Genomic DNA, 18,853 nt, shown 5'->3' on the forward strand with positions numbered 1-18,853 from the left:
ACAGAAAACTGTATGGGAGGCAAGAGGCCTGGGAAGTGGTGCTCTGAGCTTGCCCTGCTGTTACACGTGGAGAAGCTGATGCTGGTAGAGATGCTGCTGCAGGACGGAGCCATCACTATGGTTTGAAGGAGCCCAGGGAGGCGGATGCTGCCTGGACTGATGGTCCCTGCAGGGTACAGCATGTTTGGGGTGAGCTGCCCTGGGCTTGCTGGTCAGGGTGGGAAGGGGAGACCCGAGGAACACCCTGCTGAGAGCAGGAGGGCGCCAGCATTTCTTTTTACATTTGCTTTGAAGTGGATTCAAAATTCATTCAAGTTTTTTGAAAAACGCCACCCTCCCATCCCTTCCCATCTATCCCAACGAGGACCCTGCCACTGCGGGCAGCCTCCTGCTCAGCCCCACTGCAGGGAGCAGGGCCAGCAGCTGCCTCTTGCACAGCAGGACCCTCGCCCTCAGAGCCTCACTCACCCTGCTGCCCTCGGGGGCAGAAATGGGGCAGAAGTGCCACCATCCCCATCACCACTAGCACCAAGCGCAGTGAGCCATGTCACCCCCAGCACCTTCCACTCGCAGCACAATGTGATGCTGGGGTAATGTGAAGCTTGCAGCCAGTCGGTGGGTGCCTGAGGCCCCTTGTTTCCCTCGGCGGACTTTGCAGAGGGCAGCTGGGCTCTGCAGGACACCAGCTTCATGACAGCATTGACGCTGTGTGTGTGTGGGCATCGTCGAAGCAAAGAGCAGCTGACCTCCGCCCTCGCTGCCGGCACGAAGGCCAAGCTGCGGTGCCAGGGTGGCAGAGCTCAGCCCGTACCTAGGCTGGGAGCCAGCCCCAGCCCCGTGCACCTGCGGCCCCAAACAGCCACCAGCCCCCCACGAGCATCACCCCGCTGCCGGCCCCCCACCCGCAGCCCCCAGGTGCACGGGGGGATGTGGGCGCAGCAGCACGTAAACACGTCTCGCAGCTGTATGGGTGCACAGAGCTGGTTCTCGCTGAATATTTGTGCATGATTTACATTTATAAATACATTTACACAGACTATGAAGTGTGTATGTATGGCTGTGCATACTTTGAGAGCGAGAGAGCTCGAGGAAGCAGGGCATGGACATGCTGGTAGGTCCAGGGGGGGCACAGCTGTGTGGGTTTGGCCAGGAACTTACACAGACACAGCCCGAGAGCACTGAGGTTTAATTGTGGGCAGGCATTTATGTACTGAGCTACACCGACACAAACACACTGAGGGGGCTGCAGGCTTACTGATGTACACACATCCAGTGTATAGTTGTTTTGTTTTTTTTTTTGTAATTACATACAAAGAGATTTTATATATACACATATATAAAAATCTATATATCGATATGGCTGCCCTCATATAAATTTTATTTCTGTTTCTCTACAAAAACATATAAATATGAATAGATAGATGTATATGTACACATGTGTGGGGGTGAAAATAAAGACACATAGTTACATAAATAGGTAAATACTTAAAATATATGTGGAGGAGGGTATGGGGATATCTGTGTGAACTCTCTGCATAGAGAGAGAGAGTGAGAGGGAACACTGCTTGTGTGTGAGCCATCTCATTTTCCCACAGCATTCTCCTTAAGAAACTGGCTGCTCGTGGCTTGGACTAGCTTACGCTTCATTGGGTTAAAAACTGGGCCTAAAGGGTTGTGGTGAATGGAGTCAAATCCAGTTGGAGGCCAGTCACTACTGGCATCCCCCAGGGCTCGGTGCTGGGGCCGGTCCTCTTTAATATCTTCATCGATGATCTGGACGAGGGCATCGAGTGCACCCTCAGTAAGTTTGCAGATGACACCAAGTTAGGTGCGTGTGTCAATCTGCTTGAGGGTAGGAAAGCTCTGCAGGAGGATCTGGACAGGCTGCACCGATGGGCTGAGGTCAACTGCATGAAGTTCAACAAGGCCAAGTGCCGGGTCCTGCACCTGGGGCGCAATAACCCCAAGCAGAGCTACAGGCTGGGAGAGGAATGGTTGGAAAGCTGCCAGGCAGAGAAGGACCTGGGAGTGATGGTGGACAGTCAGCTGAATATGAGCCAGCAGTGTGCTCAGGTGGCCAAGAAGGCCAACGGCATCCTGGCTTGTATCAGGAACAGTGTGACCAGCAGGGCTAGGGAGGTGATCGTCCCCCTGTACTCAGCTCTGGTGAGGCCGCACCTCGAGTACTGTGTTCAGTTTTGGGCCCCTCGCTACAAGAAGGACATGGAGGTGCTTGAGCGGGTGCAGAGAAGGGCGACGAAGCTGGTGAGGGGCCTGGAGAACAAGTCCTACGAGGAGCGGCTGAGGGAGCCGGGCTTGTTCAGCCTGGAGAAGAGGAGGCTCAGGGGCGACCTTATCGCTCTCTACAGGTACCTCAAGGGAGGCTGTAGCGAGGTGGGGGTTGGCCTGTTCTCCCACGTGCCTGGTGACAGGACGAGGGGGAATGGGCTTAAGTTGCGGCAGGGGAGTTTTAGGTTAGATGTTAGGAAGAACTTCTTCACTGAAAGGGTTGTGAGGCTGCCCAGGGAAGTGGTGGAGTCACCATCCCTGGTAGTCTTTAAAAGACGTTTAGATGTTGAACTTAGCGATATGGTTTAGTGGAGGACTTGTTAGTGTTAGGTCACAGGTTGGACTCGATGATCGAGGTCTCTTCCAACCTAGATGATTCTGGGATTCTGTGTGATTCTGTGAGCTCTTTCTCTAGCATTATATACATGTATGTGTGCTAAGAGAGAAAGAGAGAGGTTAGGTTCCCTCCCCTCATCTTCAAGTCTATATGTACACATGCACATACAGATATATACACATAGAGAGTGTATATACATATACATATATGCATATGTATAAAAATTAAGAGAATTATGTGTGTGACCAGCTGTCTACGTAGCACATGTGTATATGCTATGCATAGATACAGATTATAGGTATAGCAAGAGAGAAGTATGTGAGAAGACCTCAGGATAGAAGTGTACATGCATAGAGATGTGCGCATAAACAGCCCTGTCTCTGCATCTAGGTCGATATAGCAAATTGCATGCATGAACAGTCTCCGTGTTAATATGTAAAAGTGTATGTGTGTAGAGCAAGACAGTATTTCTGTGAGAGCAGCTTTCTCTCCCCAAATACACACACACAAACTAGATATTGAGAGAAACATACATGCATAGTTGTATGTACCACGGATTGTACACGTTGGAGGGGGGCAGGGGATACATACACGTGTGCACACACAATTACGTATATAAATAGTGTCTATAGTGGATGATGTCTGTGTGGGTGTGCGAATGTGTGTGTATATACATAGTAAGAGAGGGAATAATGCGTTACCAGCTCTCACCCTGTGTGTGTGTGTACAGATAGACGTGTGTATGGAAAGATGGAGAGAGATTAGTTAGTGGTTGTGTGTGGAGAGCTCTCCCTGTGTCTGTAAGGACACACACATTTAAATTACATGTATTTACTGAGAGGGAGGGAAAGCAGCGTGTGCCTGTGACAAGCACGCTGTCTTGTGGCACAGATGTACACATGCAGAGAGGGCAAGACACGAGAGTGTGTGTCTGTGTGTGAACAGCTCGCTCTATATCTGTATGTGCACATGTAGCTATATGGTGAAAGGACATGCTGCGTGTGTGAGAGAGAACAGTGCTCACTTGCATTGTGCTGAGCTAGAGACAAAGTATGTGTACAGCACTAATTATATATGTTTGTAAAGTGTCAATAAAGCGATTTGTTGAGTTGTGACAAGCTCTCAGCATGTATATGTGCATACATACCTCGAGACGTGTGGTCCAGGTGGCTGTGGATGGCTCTGTGTGTAAGTAGCTATTCATAGAGCATAGCTATATAAAGTAGTGTGTATATACAACTCATTATATATGTGTATCTAGAGAGAAATTGTGTGTATGCGTGAACAGCTCTCTTAGCACAGCTGTATATATAAGCATACATATAGAGTGAGAGGGGTGTGCCTGTGTACAGGTCTCTGTGTGCACATGTATGTGTGTATAGCTTTATTGACAGAATAGTGTGAGATTAGCATGTTTTCTCTATATATTTGCAGAGAGAGAGAGTGAACTGTGTAAATGCTCCTGTGTGAACAGCCATATTCACATACACAGGGTGAGAGTGTCGTGTTTGTGTGAACAGCTCAGCCTCTATGCACACATACATATATACGGTGAGAAGTGTGTGTCTGTGAGAGACAGAGAGCAGCGCTCTCCCTCTGCGTGCCTGTATAAATGTAGCTGCATCTATGTATATAGCCAGGGGCAAAGAGAGAGGGAGAGCAGGGAAGAGAAAGAATGTTGCTCACATTGCCTTTATGTGGCATGTGAGCAGTTGTCTGTAAGTGTAACTCGTGTGGTTTTGTGTGTGTGTAGTTCTGTAGTTACATTAGCCATATAAAGGGATATATATATATTATATAGCAAGAGACATTGTGTCTGAGAGCAGCTCACTCAGGATATAAGCATATGCAGAGAGAGAACAGCGTGTGCACAGCTCTGTGTACGTCTGTACTGTAGGCACCCAGCTAAACAGGATGAGAACTGCGTGACCAGCTCTGCCACACCGTGCACATACCTGTACAGCCGCTGTGTGCAGCCAGAGAAAGATGTGTGTGTGTATCTGTGTGTGTGTGTGTGTGTGTGTGTCTGTGTCTGTGTCTGTGTGTAGTTGTGTGTGCGTGTGGTGGGGGCTGGCTGCTACCAGGCTCTGTGCAGATCCCTCTTGGAGCTGTGCACACATGCATACACACCCCCCTCCTCCCCTTCCCCGTGTATTTTTTTTTTCAACTGTGTACAAATTCATATATTTATATCCATTTTTATTTTTATATTTATCCATTTGTGTCGTTTTCTATTATCCTTTTTTTTTGGGGGTGGGCGGGATGATCACGCACACACACATGCAAACACAGACCCTCGCCCTCTCCCCCAATATTTTACTTAAATATTTACACCCCATGTACTGACACGCTTCTGCTCCTGTTCTCCACCCTCTCCTTGGGGCCTGAGCGTGCTCACCCGGCTGCCCCAGCCGCTCATCACGCATGTACACGCGTGTGTGCAGTCCTCATTGCTCTCCCCGCAGGCACTCACAGCCACATGGGTGTGCAAGCGGCGTGCTGCCTCCCCTGACATGCACGCAGGCACAAATTATATCTCCCCTCTGTATTTTATGTCTACTTTATATGTAGATATCTATAAAAAAACACACCTGGGTGTGCGTGTCTATGTGTGCACGCACATATTTCCCCACCGGAGGCTGAGCCCGGCCGCAACTCATCGCAGGGATGCTGCGGGGGGGCCTCGGGGAGGGGGCTCGGCGGTGGGCACCCGCTGCTGGTTGGGGGGCGTGGGGCAGGATCCGGCCCCGGGAAGGGGGGGAGGATGCTGGGGACCCCCCCCCCGTGATTTTTTGGGGCGCGGGCAGGGCTCCAGAGGGGGCTGAGGGGGGAGAACGGGGGCGGGGAGCCCCGGGCCGGCGGCGGGGGGCCAGGGAGAGGGAAATGGCGGAGAGGAGCCGGGGGATGGGGGAGGAGGAGGAGGAGGAGGAGGGGAGGAGGCGGTGCGGGCTCGGCGCGGTGTGCGTGGGCAGGGGGCGTGCCGCGGGTGCGTGTGCACATGTGTGTGAGCGTGGGGGGGGGCGCACATGTGTGTGTGTGTGTGTGTGTAAGGGGGAGGGGGGGGGGGGACACACACGGGGTGTGGGGGGTGTGCCCCGCGTCCCGCCCCACGCCTGCGGCCTCCCAGGGCACGGGGGTGCCCCCACGCACTCAAACGCCCCCGGCCCAGCGACACTGGGGGGCACATGGACACCCCCCCGCACACCCCCCCTTTGATTCCCGTGGTGCTGGGGCTCGGGGCCCCTCCAGGCCCGCCCCACGGCTCTGCAAGGGGGCCCCATTCGTGTGTCTTCCCCTCTCCCCCCACCCCGCCCCCCTGCATCCTCGTTTCCCCCGTGGGGTTTTTTTTGGAGGGGGGGCGGGTGTATAAGTGGGGGCCGCAGGGGGTGTTCCTTGCACCGCTGTTGCCCCCCCGGCCCTGCAGAACTGCGGCCTGCAGCGAGGAGCCGCCCCCCACCCCCTCAGGGCGGAGGGGCTCCGGAGACGACAACGTTGCGCCCCCCCCCCCAAAATCTCTCAATCCGGGGGTGCCCCCAGCCCCCCTTCCCCCCACCAACCCCCCGGGTTCCTCCGCGTTGCCCCCACCCCTTGATGCCCGATGGGTTGGGGGGGGGGGGGCCACAATACACGAGTCCCTCAGGACCCCCCCCCCACTGGGGGGGCCCCGTCCGGGCTGCAGCGGGGCTGGGGGGCGGTGTGGGGCGCGGCCCCCATCGCCGGGGCGGGGACCCCCGCTTTGGGCTCGGCGTCTCCGCGCTGCTGCCGGCGGCCGCGGGAGGGCGTCGCCTGTGTTAGTTCCCTCCGGAGAACCCGGGGCCAGCGCCGCCGCCGCCCCCCCCCGCCGACCTCCGTCGCCCCCCGGCCGCGGCGGCCCCTTTTCGGCGGCCGGGGGCGGCGGCGGCGCGGGGCGGGGGGGTCGCGGTCGGGCTCCAGCCGCCGCCGCGCCGGGCGCCCCCCTCCTCGTTCCCTCCGCCGCGCCGGGAGAGCTCCCGAAATCGCGGCGGGGGGCGGCGGGCGGCGGGCGGCGGGGGGCGCGGGGGCGGCGGCGGGGCGGGGGGCGGCGGGGAGCGGGGCGCGGGGCGGGCGGCGGGGCGCGGGGGGGCCGGGCGGCGGCGCGGGAGCCCCGCGAAAGGGCCCCAAGAAGCACAAGTCGGGGCTGGCCGGCGGACCGCGCTGTTGTTGTTCTCAACGTGGTCCGCCCCGCGCCCATATAAAGGCGGGAGGCGGCGCCCGCCCCGCCAGAGCGCGGCGGCGGCGGCGCGGAGCGGAGCGGAGCAGGAGAGCAGCTGCCCCTCCGCCCGGCCTCCGCCACGCCGCTCCTGCAGCCGCCCGCTCGCCGCCGCTCGCTCGTTCTCCTCCCGGCATCATGTCGGTGGAGCTGGAAGAAGCCGATCTGCCCCTGACCGAGGCGGAGGAGGTGCCGATCGCGGCCGACAAGAAGGCGGCCGCCAAGAAAGCGAAAACCGCCGGCGGCGGCGGCGGCTCCTCCTCGCTGTCGCCCTCGAAGAAGAAAAAGAACAACAAGAAGAAGAACCAGCCGGGCAAATACAGCCAGCTGGTGGTGGAGACGATCCGCAAGCTGGGCGAGCGTAATGGCTCCTCGCTGGCCAAGATCTACAACGAGGCCAAGAAGGTGGCCTGGTTCGACCAGCAGAATGGCAGGACCTACCTGAAGTACTCCATCAAGGCGCTGGTGCAGAACGACACGCTGCTCCAGGTCAAGGGCACCGGCGCCAACGGCTCCTTCAAGCTCAACAGGAAGAAGCTGGAGGGCGGCGGGGACGGGGGCGCGGGCAGCAGCGCCCACAAGTCCCACAAGAAGGCGGCGGCCTCCGCGTCGCGGCGGGCGGAGAAGAAAGCCGCGGCCAAGAGCAAGAAGCCCGAGAAGAAATCCCACAAGAAGGGAGCGAGCAGCGCGGCGGCGAAGAAGGACAAAGGCAAAGCCAAGAAGGCCACCAAGAAGGGAGCCGCGTCCCCGGGGGGCAAGAAGGTGAAGAAGTCCGCAAAGCCCAAGGCGCTCAAGAGCAGGAAGGCATGAGAGCGGGGCGCGGGGAGCCCCGGGCTGGGGGGGGGGCGGAGGGGGGCCCCCCCTCCCCGCCAGGACTGGGAGCCCCACGGCACGGACTGCTCTGAGGACAGCCCCCCGGGGACCCGCTTTGTGTCGCCGACTCCGCAGCCGCCGCCGTGCGCGGTGAGCGGGGCTGCGGCTGCCCCAGCCCCCCCCATTTACCCCCCACCCCCCCTTTTTTCCCCGTCCGCTCGGCGCCTTCCCCCCCGCCCCCCATCCCCGCGGCTTCCCCCCCATCGCGCCCCTTTGTTTTCGGCCGTGCCCCTCCCCGCTCGTCGACGGTTTCTGGTGCCCCCCCCACCCCCTCCGGTCCCCCCCTCCCCCCGCCGGGCCCCTTCCCGCCCGGTTCCCATAGCAGCCGCTCTGCGGCGCCCCCGCGCCACGTGGGCCGGCTCCCGCCGCCCGCGCCCCCCTTCCCTCCCCTCCCCGCCCCGCCCGCCGGGCGCCCCGTGCCTGCTCGCGGCCATTTCGAAAAGCCACGGCGCCCCCTATTGGCTCCCGGCCCCCGGCGCCATGGCAACGGCCCGGCGGGCGCCAATTGGCTGCCGCGGCGTCTGGCGCTCTTAAAGGGCCGGGGCTCCCCTGGCGGCGGGCGGGGTGAGCCCGGGGAGGGAGGGGGTGGGGGGGGGGGCCCGGCGCAGGGCCCCGCGGAGGGCCCCGCGGCTGCCGTTGAGGTCGCATCTCCGATGGCCTTTACGTTCTTTTTTTTTTTGTCTTTTTTTTTTTTTAAAGCGTTTTAGGGGTGGGTTTGGTTACGCATTTTTGAGGGTTGGGAGGTTGTTTTTTTTTATTTTTATTTTTTCTCTTTTCATTTGTCGTCGTTTCAAATAAATTGATAAAAAAATAAAAAAAAATAAATGGAGCTGTCGTGGGGAAGGAAAGGGCGGGGGGGCGAGGGGGCTCCACAGCCGGCATCGTGTGCAGGAGGGCGGCGGGGGGGGCTCCTGGCACGGAGGTAGGAGAGCAGCCCCTGCGCCGCTGCAGCTGGCAGTGCCACGGAGCGGCCCTCGCCCACCCTGCAGCCAGCCTGAGGGTAGCAGGGGCACCTCGCAGGGTGAGCCCCTTCCCTTTGAGCCCCCCCAGGAGCTTCAGCTGCCTGCTGCGTGCACGCACGGCTCCAGCAGCGCAGCTCATCGCAGCGCACACCCCTCGGAGCCACCCCTGGCATCAGCTGCGCCTATTTATAGCTCGCCCCAGTGAGGTTGCATAAAGCAGCGCCAGGGAGCTGGGCCATTTTGTTCCACCTCTGGTGCGCGCAGGGCAAGGGGCGAGCCCGCAGCTCGGGGGCTGCAGGGGGCAGCAGCACCCCCGAGGGGGTTGCAGGATGGGTGAGGGGCCCAGTGCATTCCACTGCAGGGGAGGGAGTGAGGGGAGGTGGAGGAGCCCTGCCGTACCTTGTAGGGCTGCTGCAGGCAAGGCCAAGGGGGCCCTGCAAGGAGCAGGGGGAAGGCAGCAGCTCACTGTACCCCCAGGGGGCCACCAGGCTTCCTTCTAGGGGGTGCACGGCAGCTCATGCAGCCCACCCTGGGAGCCCCCCGGCACTCCCTGCCCACCTCCCTGCAGATGGAAAAGGAGCAGCCGCCTCCCAGGGCGCAGCTGCCCATGGAGCTGCTTTGTTGCTGTGCTGGGGGCACAGGCAGGAGGGCAGCAAGTTGCACTCCCCCTGGACCGTTCCATCAGACAAATCCAGCAACAGCAGGCCTGGAAAAGAGCAGCAGTGCCCTGACCAGGAGGCTGCAGCCTCCCCCGGCCTGTATTTAGGGCACAGCTGCTGGGTCAGGCCAGGCGCTGTCCTCCCCCAACGCAAGTCCCACCAAGCATCAGCATCTGCCCCACAGGCCTGGTGCTGCAGGGGAGCTGCTGTGCCCCAGCAGTGACAGCAGGTGACACTGCAGGTTGGGGGCTGCTAGCTCCGGGACCTGGCCGGGCTAAGGCACAAGCAGATCCGCACATGGGGCCAGCACAGCTCTGGGGGCTGCATGTGCTGGTGGGATCCCCCTGCTTCCCTCCACCTCCAAGGAGCCACCAAGCCCATCTCCATTCCACTCACCCATGCCTTTCATTATTTGGGTTTTCTCTCTCTTTTTGGGGCAGGAGGTGTACCCCCCATAACAAGCAGCTCAGCACCTCAAGTCTTCTGGAGCCCCTCCTACCTGGAGCAGGCAGCGAGGGCGCTGAGCAGCTCTGGCAAGCCCGAGACATCCAGAGGGTGGTGTAAGAGCAAAAATAAATCAGCCCCATTAGCCCCAGGCCTACACCCTCCCCATCTGGGTCAGCTTCTCCCCTCTGACCACCATAAGCCCACCACCCTTTGCCTGCTGGGTCTCCCCGAGGGTCCTCAAGGTGGTGAGCGCACCTCCAGCACTCGGGTGCCCCCCTCCCTCCCAGCACCTCAGGCTTCCAGGCGCCCACAACACACCACCCGGGCAATACACCACTGCCGAGGCAGGGTGGAGAGCTGGAGAAGGGCTTGACCTGCTCCCAGGCGGGGAAAAGCCTTCGTAGGGGCCAAGCACAAGGAGTTCCAGGCCTGCTCTGGTCCCTCCTGCTTGGAGACGAGCCCAGCCGCCAGCAGAGCCGGCTCCTGCAGCGGGACCGAGCGGCGTCGGTGAGGTGACAGACACAGCACGTCCAACAGCGTTCGACAGGGAGCCAGTTTAATCAGACATGGGGGTTGCACCATTCTTTTTCAGTATCACAAATCCCGCGTTTGCTAAGAAATACAAAGCACTCCCGAGATGTACAGAACACCGGCCCTGGGGAAAACAGGAGGGAGAGAGGAAGCCCCTTGGATGCAGCCACGGTGACCGCCACGCAGTGCCCCGCGTGGGAAGGAGCCCCCCGTCCCCACCCCGCCACTGGCAGCAGTCCCATTACAGAAGGGGGACCCCAGCAGGGGGCTGCAGCCAGGTGTCCCCCCCCACCCTGAGGCTGGAGGACCACGGCACAACCGAGGGACCCGTCTGCACCCCCACGAGCACAACATGAACGAGCACACCGCTTCCACGTCCTACAACAGAGCGTAAAACCCCCTGGTACAACCGGCTGCCGAGCATCCAGGTTCTTCTACTCTAGGTAATAATAAAGCCAGAGCCCGGCTAGGTTACTGCATCCACACGATTAACAGCGGAGTCAATAGGTTGAACACATGCTACTTACGGCACAGAAAGAGAAGTTGCCCGTTTTAATTAAAAAAAAACAGGTTATGAACAGCCCGATTGCCCAGACATTGCTGCATGCACATGACAATCGGCCTCCACAGAAGCAGGCTGCTCCGGGCAGCGAGGAAAAGCTGTCTCTGCATCAGCTATTCCTGGTGTCACGGGACAGCCAGCCTGACCCCATGCTCACACATTATCCACACAGCCATTAAATAAATACCGTACTAGCTAGGAGTGGGCTTTAATACAAATTCTAGCATCTTTTAAAATAAATATTAATCCATGGAGGGTTACAGTTAACAGACAGCATCGTCACTTTTATTTCTCAGAACCCAGGAATCATGTCGAACAAACAGAAAGGAGACACAGCATGTCATTTCCAGAAGTGCAACCAGGGTGCAAGGTAGCTCCCGGTGACACGAAGGGCTTCTGCAGCCGGGAGCCGCTCCGCGCCGGGAGAAGAGCGGAGCCACGGCAGAAGATGGCAGCTCCCGCTCCCCGCGGCGGGCGCCTGACCTTGCGACGCTCCGAGGGGATTTGTCACCGCACCCCCCCGGCACCGCAGAGCCCTCGGTGCCCACCGAGCCGGGGGAGCTGCAGGAAGGTGCCTTGGCAGGGAGGGACCCCGAAAATAGGAGACCTCAAAATAAATAGGACCAGAGCTTCTTCACAGTAGGCAACGCACGAGCTTTACCATGAACAGAACTAAGACTAACAGTCACTTCTTGCCGACGGAGAAACTTCTCCTTTTCACATTTTCCAGCCCCCTGCCCTCCCCACCGCAGTGCAGCCGGGATGGTGTCGATGGGGGTGCGCAGCGGGGGCAAGTCCCATCCTCGCACCGGGGTGAGCAGGGCCAGCCAGGGGGGCCCCGCAGAGCCCCAGGGCTGCCAGAGGCAGCTGGGGGGACCCACGTCCATCCCCACCCCAGCCAAAACAGTCCTCAGCAGCAAGCAGCAGCTCCGCACAGCGACACGACCACACGGCTCTGGGTGCCACCACCAGCCACACTCCTGTCATCTCCTCCAACAACGCTTCTTCCAGAGGGAAGAGGGGTAGGGCGGGGGCACAAGCAGACCTCACCCACGCTCCCCAGCACCCCGCCGCAGCCCAGGACGGGGGGCTAGCGGAGGGCTGGCGGGCTGCAGCCAGGGCCGGCCACCCAGATAGGCTGGAGGGGCAGAAAGGGGACCCCCATCCCCACAGGGACAGCAGGGCGGGCAGCAGCGAGGCAGGGGGGGACCAAGAGCAGGGGAGGGGCGCCCAGCGCTCACTTCTTGGAGCTCTGCGTCTTCTTGGGCAGCAGCACGGCCTGGATGTTGGGCAGGACGCCGCCCTGCGCGATGGTCACGCCGCCCAGCAGCTTATTGAGCTCCTCGTCGTTGCGGATGGCCAGCTGCAGGTGCCGCGGGATGATGCGCGTCTTCTTGTTGTCGCGGGCCGCGTTGCCCGCCAGCTCCAGGATCTCGGCCGAGAGGTACTCCAGCACGGCCGCCAGGTACACCGGCGCCCCGGCGCCCACCCGCTCCGCGTAGTTCCCCTTGCGCAGCAGCCGGTGCACGCGGCCCACCGGGAACTGCAGCCCGGCCCGCGACGAGCGCGACTTGGCCTTGGCCCGCGCCTTGCCGCCGGACTTGCCGCGGCCCGACATGGCCGGCAGGCAGCGGCCGCTCAGCCGCCCTGCAGCGCCGCGCACTGACGGTCCGGGCGCCTGCGGAGAGACAAACGCCGTTAAAACGCAACGTGCCGGGCCCTACCGAGCTGCCCCAGGCCGTACCGGGCCGCTCCGAGCGCTACCGGGCCGCTAAAAGCCGCCCCCCCGCCGCCCTTACCGCTGCCGCCCGCCGCCGCTCCGCTCCGCCCTGCCCGCCGCCCGCCGCCGCACTGCCCGCGCCGCCGCCGCCGCGCCGCGGATATCGCTGCCCGCCCCGCCGCCGCCGCTCCCCATTGGCTGGCGCCGCGGGCGGCGCGGCTCCCATTGGCCGCCGCGCCGATCCCTGATTTGCATAGGGCTCCCCGCGCCCCGGCTCCGCGGCGGGGCCGCCCAGGGCAGCGCCCGGCGGGGCGCGGCCGCTCGGTGCTCGCGGGGAGCCCTCGGGGCGGTGGGGTCGGAGCGGAGCCCCCGCAGCGCTCCCGGCCCCGTTGTGCCCGGGGAGAGGCCGGGGCAGGAGTCTGGGGCCGAGCCGGGGCTTGTGGCTGTGACCCCTCTGTGGGTCTGACCCCCCTGGGGGTCCCCCTGCAGCAGCGCTGCCCCTCTGAGCCCCCAGCAGAGGTTGCAGGGGGGGACGGCGCTGCCCCTGCTCGCAGCCTGCAGGGAGATACCCGCACCCTCAGCTCCCCAGGGAGCGCTGGGCTCCCAGGTGTGGGGATGGAGGACAGCGAGGTGCCGTCCTCCTGCTGGTGGCTGCCAGGGGCAAGAGCACAAGAGCAGGGGAAGGTGAGCGTCCTCCCGTGCTCGGAGCATCCTCCCTCCCTGCACGGCACCTGGGACCCTGGCGTAAATTTGCAATGAGACAGTGACCTTTGGAAACGCCTGCCCGCTGGAAACGCCTGCTCTGGGGCTGCCTGAGCCGTCTGCTCGCCCTCGGGGAGCTGCGGGATGAGGAGAGGAACCTCCAAGGGCAGGCGTGGAGGTGACAGCCCCAGCGGTGCAGACTGATGGATTCTGCCAGGAGCTGCCAACGCAGCGACTCGCTGGCCTTGAGTCACCGTGGGAGCGGCGAGGAGCCAGCCGGCAACAGGCTTTCTGGCTGGAAATCCTAATCCCAACCCAGCTTCCCGTAAACCAGGAGACCTTCTGGGCTCAGCCACCCCCAAGGCACGCGAGGGATTTGGGTACAGATTTGGCCCTGAGAGCTCTCTGGGCTCCCTGCCTGCCCATCCCGGTCCCTTCTCCACGGACAGGCCCCTGCTAGGGCCACCCCAGCCGCTCCCCAGGGACAGATCATCGTGAGCAGCCCCAGAACGGGTCCCCGGGGAATATTTGGAATATTTTTCACTGGCAAAGAGCAGCTCTTCACCAGCAGCATCCTGCCCGTGCCCTGGCAGCTCAGCTGCTGCTGCTGGCTGCTGTCCCCCCAGCAGCTGGCAGGGAAACACGGCCGTGCCTGGCAAACGGAGCCAGCGGTGGGGAACGGGGGCGCAGACACGCACACGTCCACCAGTCAATCCCATTTATTGCTTCCAGTATAAATTAAGAACCGCTTTCCAGCGAGGGCCCCAACATGTACGGCTTTTGGCCTGCAACATCTGGCTCTGTTTACAAAATCCCTGACCTCAAAAGCAGCGGCCCCGCGCTGCTCTGCGGGGGCACTGTGGTTATGTGGGCTTTAATGAGTGACCTTTACGGGCAAGGCAGAGTGCATCCATCCACAGATCAAGAAAATCCTCGCTAAGGCTTCCAATCCCATTAACAAATGATTGTACAAGCAACGTGACCGAGATGTTCGCCCACCCCACTCCATGCAGGGAAACCCAGGCAAAGTCCATTTCCTCCAGGGAGGATTTTTAACCCGTTCCCTGAGGCCCATGGATGCCGGCTGCTGCGCTGGGCAGAGCAGGATGCCTCTGGTGGAGTCTCCCGGCCTTGGGTTTCCTCTTAGCACTTATCACACGTGTCTCTGCACTGCCAGCGCTTTTTGAGGGTGGAAGCATTAGGAAGGAGTTTGTACAGGAGCAACATGGAATTAAATGGAAAAGAGGCATGAGTTTAATACAAAAAAAAAGACAAACAAAAGGAAATGAGAGGAGGCAAACAGTAGCCTTTCAGAACACACAAAGAACAGAGACAACAACCCAGAACATCAGATCAACACCTGAGAGGCTTGGAGAATCTCAGCAGCACTCTGCGAAGCCTTCCAACAAACATCCCTCGTTCTGCTCGAGGAAATCAGGAGAGAAAGGGATGGCCAGCCACCCCAGCTGCCGCTAAACCTTGCGCTTCTTCGCAGCCGGCTCTCCCTCCTTCCCCAGCCACTGCTGCAGGATATCCGCGCTGCTTTTCTTGGGCGAAGGGCTGTGGATGAACTGGCTCGTCCACCTGGGCAATTCATTTTCTTTCTTCTTGGGGGAGGCCTCCTGGGAGTTTTTTAACCAGCCCAGCATCATTTTGCTGCTCGCGGTGGCTTTGACCTCCTGGAGAGACAAAAGGCAGCAGGAGAGGAGTGAGATGCCCACGAGGGCCGGGAAGGATGCGCGCACAGCAGCTGACTCAAAGCTGGTCCAGAGCGGGATGCGGGTGCTGGAGCGAGGGCAGCCAGCACGTCTGCAGGAGGCTCCCGGGGCTGCTGTGAACAAGCTTGTTCCAAGCCCCGTTTCACATGGAATTCACCTCATTTGGCACAGGAACCCTGGCACAGGGTGACACGATTTATTTCTGGAAGCGGAGGGAAGGGAATCTGTTCGGGACCGCTGCTCTCCAGCATCCAACACGTGCCAATGTGGTGGCTGCAGCCCCTCGGGGAGCTTGGCAGCACTGTCCCTGCTCGGGGACACCCCTGGCACTGTCCCCTCCCCAGAAGATCCTGGCCGAGCCCACCCCAGCGCTCACCTTCTTGGCTCCCAGCTCGATGGGCGCGAGGCACTTGGGCGTGTCGTTGCGCACGCTGTTGACAAAGGTGGACACGGGGTGGAAGACGATGTTCTCGGTGGGCTGGATGAGTTTAACCGCCTCCTGGGTGGGCACTTCAGCGAAGTCCAGCCATTTCCTGATGGCCTCTTCCCCGTCCAGGATGGCCGGCATCCTAGGCACAAGGAGGGGACCGCGCAGTCACGGCGCTGCTGAGCTCAACCCAGCACCAGCGCTGGTGCTGCAGAGCAGGGCATTAAAAGCAAGATTCATGAGCGAGAACGGAGCTGGCAGCGTGGCACGGCGCTGCCTTTCAGAAGCCACATGGGGCTTCTGATTAATTTTATCCACAGATTAATTTTATCTGTGGGATGCTCGGGGCAGAGCACGCATGCATTGCCCAGGTGGAGAGGCAAAGGGGGAGATCAGCGGGTCCCGGGCAGCCCGAGAGCAACTCGACTCCAACTGCTCCTCGCCAGGGTGCTGAGGTGGGGATTTATGGAAAAGGTGTGAGGCAGTGACCTGAGACAAGCCAGTAATGTTGTAATGTTTGTCTCCTGAAGGCATCAGGAGGAGGCAGGGCTCCCAGCCCACGTAGCCCCTGGCCCTGCCGTGCGCCTCACTTGCCTGTGGTGGATGAAGCTCAGGTCCTTGGAGGCATCCACGGTGATGATGGTGTAGGTGTACAGCGCTTCTCCTCCCGCCGGCGGCTCCCAGCAGTCGAAAATCCCGGCCATGGTGAGCAGCCTCCAGCCCTTCCACTCCTTGTCTCCATCTTCCCCCTCGGCCTGGAGGAGAGACACGGCCCCATCGTTTCCATCCCATGCCAGCTCCTGGGCAGCCGAAGCACTGCAGCCCTGCGAGTTGTTGCCCTGCTGTAGCCCTGGATCATTCCTGATCCAAACTAACCGGGGGCTCCCTGGGAAGGACAGTTACCAAAGATTCACCTTCCCACATCCAAACCTTCCTCCCCTTCTCTGCATCCCGGCCACCAGCCCGGACGAAGCAAAAGAGGCAGTGAAACTCACGGCCGAGTCCCCTGGGAAACACATCACCCGCCCATGCAAATAGGGGAGCAGCCAGCATGACGGGGGCACGCCGCGGGACCGGGGACGGCCCCAGGACCACAGAATCAGGAACCCCTGATTCAGGGGGAGCAGCAGCAAAATGCCCTCCAAAGGGAATTCCCAGCTGCACTTCCCAGTTTCAGCCCTTCCAACACCCGGTGCACCACGCCAGGTCAATAAGGGCTTCTCATGCATATCCCCAGGCTGCTCAGAGGGAGCAGGGGGGCCGAGCTCAGCGCCCAGGCTCAGTACCTGGTCGTCCTTGCTCTGGGGGAAGTAAATGAAGTAGGGCTGCTTGCCCCCACCGCACTGCTGCCACTCGTAGAAGCCATCCGCCAGCACCACGCAGCGCTTGCCCTTGAGGAGAGGGCCCTGGGGGAGAGAAAACACGAGAGAGCCGTGAACCACAGCCCCAGGCAGCACGAGAGGGGGGACGGGCGCTGATGTGACCACCGGCACCCAGACCTGGGCCACCGCAGGGCGCAGGTAGGACGGCCCCCAGCGATTGGGAAAGGCACGGGGGGCGCAGCTCACCCACCTTGTAGGAGAACTTGCTCAGCATGGTGTCGCTGCGGCAGTTGGAGGTCTTAAACTGCATTTTGGAGGGGTCGTTCTCTTTGAACCAGGAGGGAACCAGGCCCCACCGCATGTCCATGAGGACCCGCTCGGAGGAGTCCGCATCCTTACGGACAAGCAGAGAGACGCCCATGTCAGTGCACCCACAAATCACAATGACATTCTCGGTGCTGTTCACCCTAAAAATTCACATGCCCCAGGTATCTATCCAGAGTGATGAATGCAGCTTTTCTGCAGCAGCAAGAGCCCGGCGACCCGAGCACTCCGTCCCTGCTGTGTTTAACAAACACCAGGCCGGCGCTGAGGTTCTCTGAACTCCCCTATTCAAAGAGCGCGTCCCAGAGGGCCCGAATCTCACCTTCATTTTAATAACGTGATTTCTGCTGACCCGCTTCACTTTCACTCTTTGCATATTGTCTCAGTTTGGACAATGGAAACGCCTCGGTGGCTTTCACTTCTCCCCCAGCTCGCTCTCGCATTCTGCCCGCAGCCGCCAGCCCCACAGGGGCACAGTGGGGGCGAGCGACGCCCTGGGGCACAACTGTGCCCAAGAGCTACGGGGTGGTGCAGGATGTGTATAGTATTATAGGGCCTGTGTTACGTTACTATAATTATTTTTATTTTAAATTATATTTTATTATTATATTTGTTGTTATTGTATTTATTATATTTATAGGACCCCTATATATATATATTATACATATATATATACACACATATATACATATATAAATATTTTATAGGGCCTCCCCTTTTGCTCTGGGAGCTCAACACCTGCTGCAGAGGAGACACGGGACCCCAGAGGCAGGGAAGCAGGGTGCAAAGGGTGTTTTATGATATCAAAGCAATACTTGTGATTTCCCCAAGGAAGCCCTGGGTGAACCTAGCCCGTTCCCAGTTTGGGGTTGCTGCAGCTGCCCCGCTGAGCGGGCAGGAGGAGTGGCAGGAGGGGTGTTTCAGCCCAGTGCCCCCATCCTTGCCCTGTTGAACACCGAAGAGCAGCAGGTCGGTGGGCACCCGGCTGTGCGAAACCCAGCGAGATGCACCAGCAGTTTTACCGCGCAGGTTGGCCGGGGAAGGTTCGGGCTGTTGAGGCTTTAATTAGCCAGATAACGGCCAGCACAGGTGTGGGGGCATTTTACAGCCCTGAAGCTATTTTTTTTTTCTCTCTCTGCTCTCCCCTGTGAAGCGACGCGGCCGTTCGGCAGCGCTACGAAACGAAAGCAAGTCTGGGCACAGCACAACCAAACCCATGGGGTACCTTCAGGGAGCTGGGACAAAACCCTACAAACACGAGTTATTCACACACAAACCTGCACAGAAAGCACCACGCTGGCAGCACCCTCCCTGGGAGCACATAAACATTACCCAGAAGAGAAATCCCTGCCCTTAGCCCGTTCAACACCCAGGCTGAGCAAGGAGCAACCCAAGCAGCCAGCGCCCAGCCCAGCACCCCGGGGAGCACCCCAGGATGCGCCCGGGCGCCCCCATCCCCGTTCCCCTCGTAGAAAAGCGAAGCGTTGCACCCGGCCGGGGGGCTACCTGCTGGAGATGCTTGCGGGACAGCAGGACGGGGCTGCTGGACTGCGGGCCCTTGTTGTAGGAGGGCCGGTAGCGCTCCTCCCGCACCCACTCGGGTTGCCGCTGCCTGCCCCGCCGGTCCCGGTAGGCGCAGGCACGGCGGAGGAGCTCGGCGCCCAGCGAGCAGGCGGTGCGGCCGCACATCCCGCAGAGATGGCACGGAACGGAACGGAACGGAACGGCCAGCACCGGGAAGGGCTTGAGCAG

At 60.4% G+C, this 18,853-nt stretch overlaps 3 protein-coding genes across 3 annotated transcripts; 1 reads left to right on the forward strand and 2 right to left on the reverse strand.

Moving 5' to 3' along the window:
* The first annotated feature begins 6,869 nt into the window (after window positions 1–6,869).
* On the forward strand, window positions 6,870–7,892 carry H1-10 (H1.10 linker histone). Its single transcript, XM_082768625.1, has one exon. The coding sequence runs from the start codon at window positions 6,993–6,995 to the stop codon at window positions 7,662–7,664; it is 672 nt and encodes a 223-aa protein (XP_082624751.1). The 5' UTR covers window positions 6,870–6,992; the 3' UTR covers window positions 7,665–7,892.
* Window positions 7,893–10,334: 2,442 nt separating this feature from the next.
* Window positions 10,335–12,739, reverse strand: LOC309881790 (histone H2A type 2-B). Its single transcript, XM_082768161.1, has 2 exons — window positions 12,688–12,739; window positions 10,335–12,566 (listed from the first exon to the last, which is right to left on the reverse strand). The coding sequence occupies exon 2, from the start codon at window positions 12,504–12,506 to the stop codon at window positions 12,126–12,128; it is 381 nt and encodes a 126-aa protein (XP_082624287.1). The 5' UTR covers window positions 12,507–12,566; window positions 12,688–12,739; the 3' UTR covers window positions 10,335–12,125.
* Window positions 12,740–14,013: 1,274 nt separating this feature from the next.
* On the reverse strand, window positions 14,014–18,849 carry HMCES (5-hydroxymethylcytosine binding, ES cell specific). Its single transcript, XM_082767839.1, has 6 exons — window positions 18,608–18,849; window positions 17,028–17,171; window positions 16,742–16,861; window positions 16,050–16,210; window positions 15,405–15,597; window positions 14,014–14,989 (listed from the first exon to the last, which is right to left on the reverse strand). Exons 1-6 carry the CDS (start codon window positions 18,788–18,790, stop codon window positions 14,783–14,785), a joined length of 1,008 nt encoding a protein of 335 aa, XP_082623965.1. The 5' UTR covers window positions 18,791–18,849; the 3' UTR covers window positions 14,014–14,782.
* Between the last annotated feature and the right edge of the window lie 4 nt (window positions 18,850–18,853).

Source organism: Aythya marila (genome assembly GCF_965140915.1).
Source record: "Aythya marila genome assembly, chromosome: 10".
Classification (NCBI taxonomy): domain Eukaryota; kingdom Metazoa; phylum Chordata; class Aves; order Anseriformes; family Anatidae; genus Aythya; species Aythya marila.

Excerpts from the sequence above, each read along its gene's own strand:
- HMCES (XM_082767839.1), bottom strand. The coding sequence starts at position 18,790 with ATGTGCGGCCGCACCGCCTGCTCGCTGGGCGCCGAGCTCCTCCGCCGT. Across the intron at positions 15,598-16,049 it reads CTGAGCTTCATCCACCACAG|GATGCCGGCCATCCTGGACG; the intron begins GCAAGTGAGGCG and ends CCTTGTGCCTAG. Across the intron at positions 14,990-15,404 it reads TCGAGCTGGGAGCCAAGAAG|GAGGTCAAAGCCACCGCGAG; the intron begins GTGAGCGCTGGG and ends TTGTCTCTCCAG.
- LOC309881790 (XM_082768161.1), bottom strand. The coding sequence starts at position 12,506 with ATGTCGGGCCGCGGCAAGTCCGGCGGCAAGGCGCGGGCCAAGGCCAAG.
- H1-10 (XM_082768625.1), top strand. The coding sequence starts at position 6,993 with ATGTCGGTGGAGCTGGAAGAAGCCGATCTGCCCCTGACCGAGGCGGAG.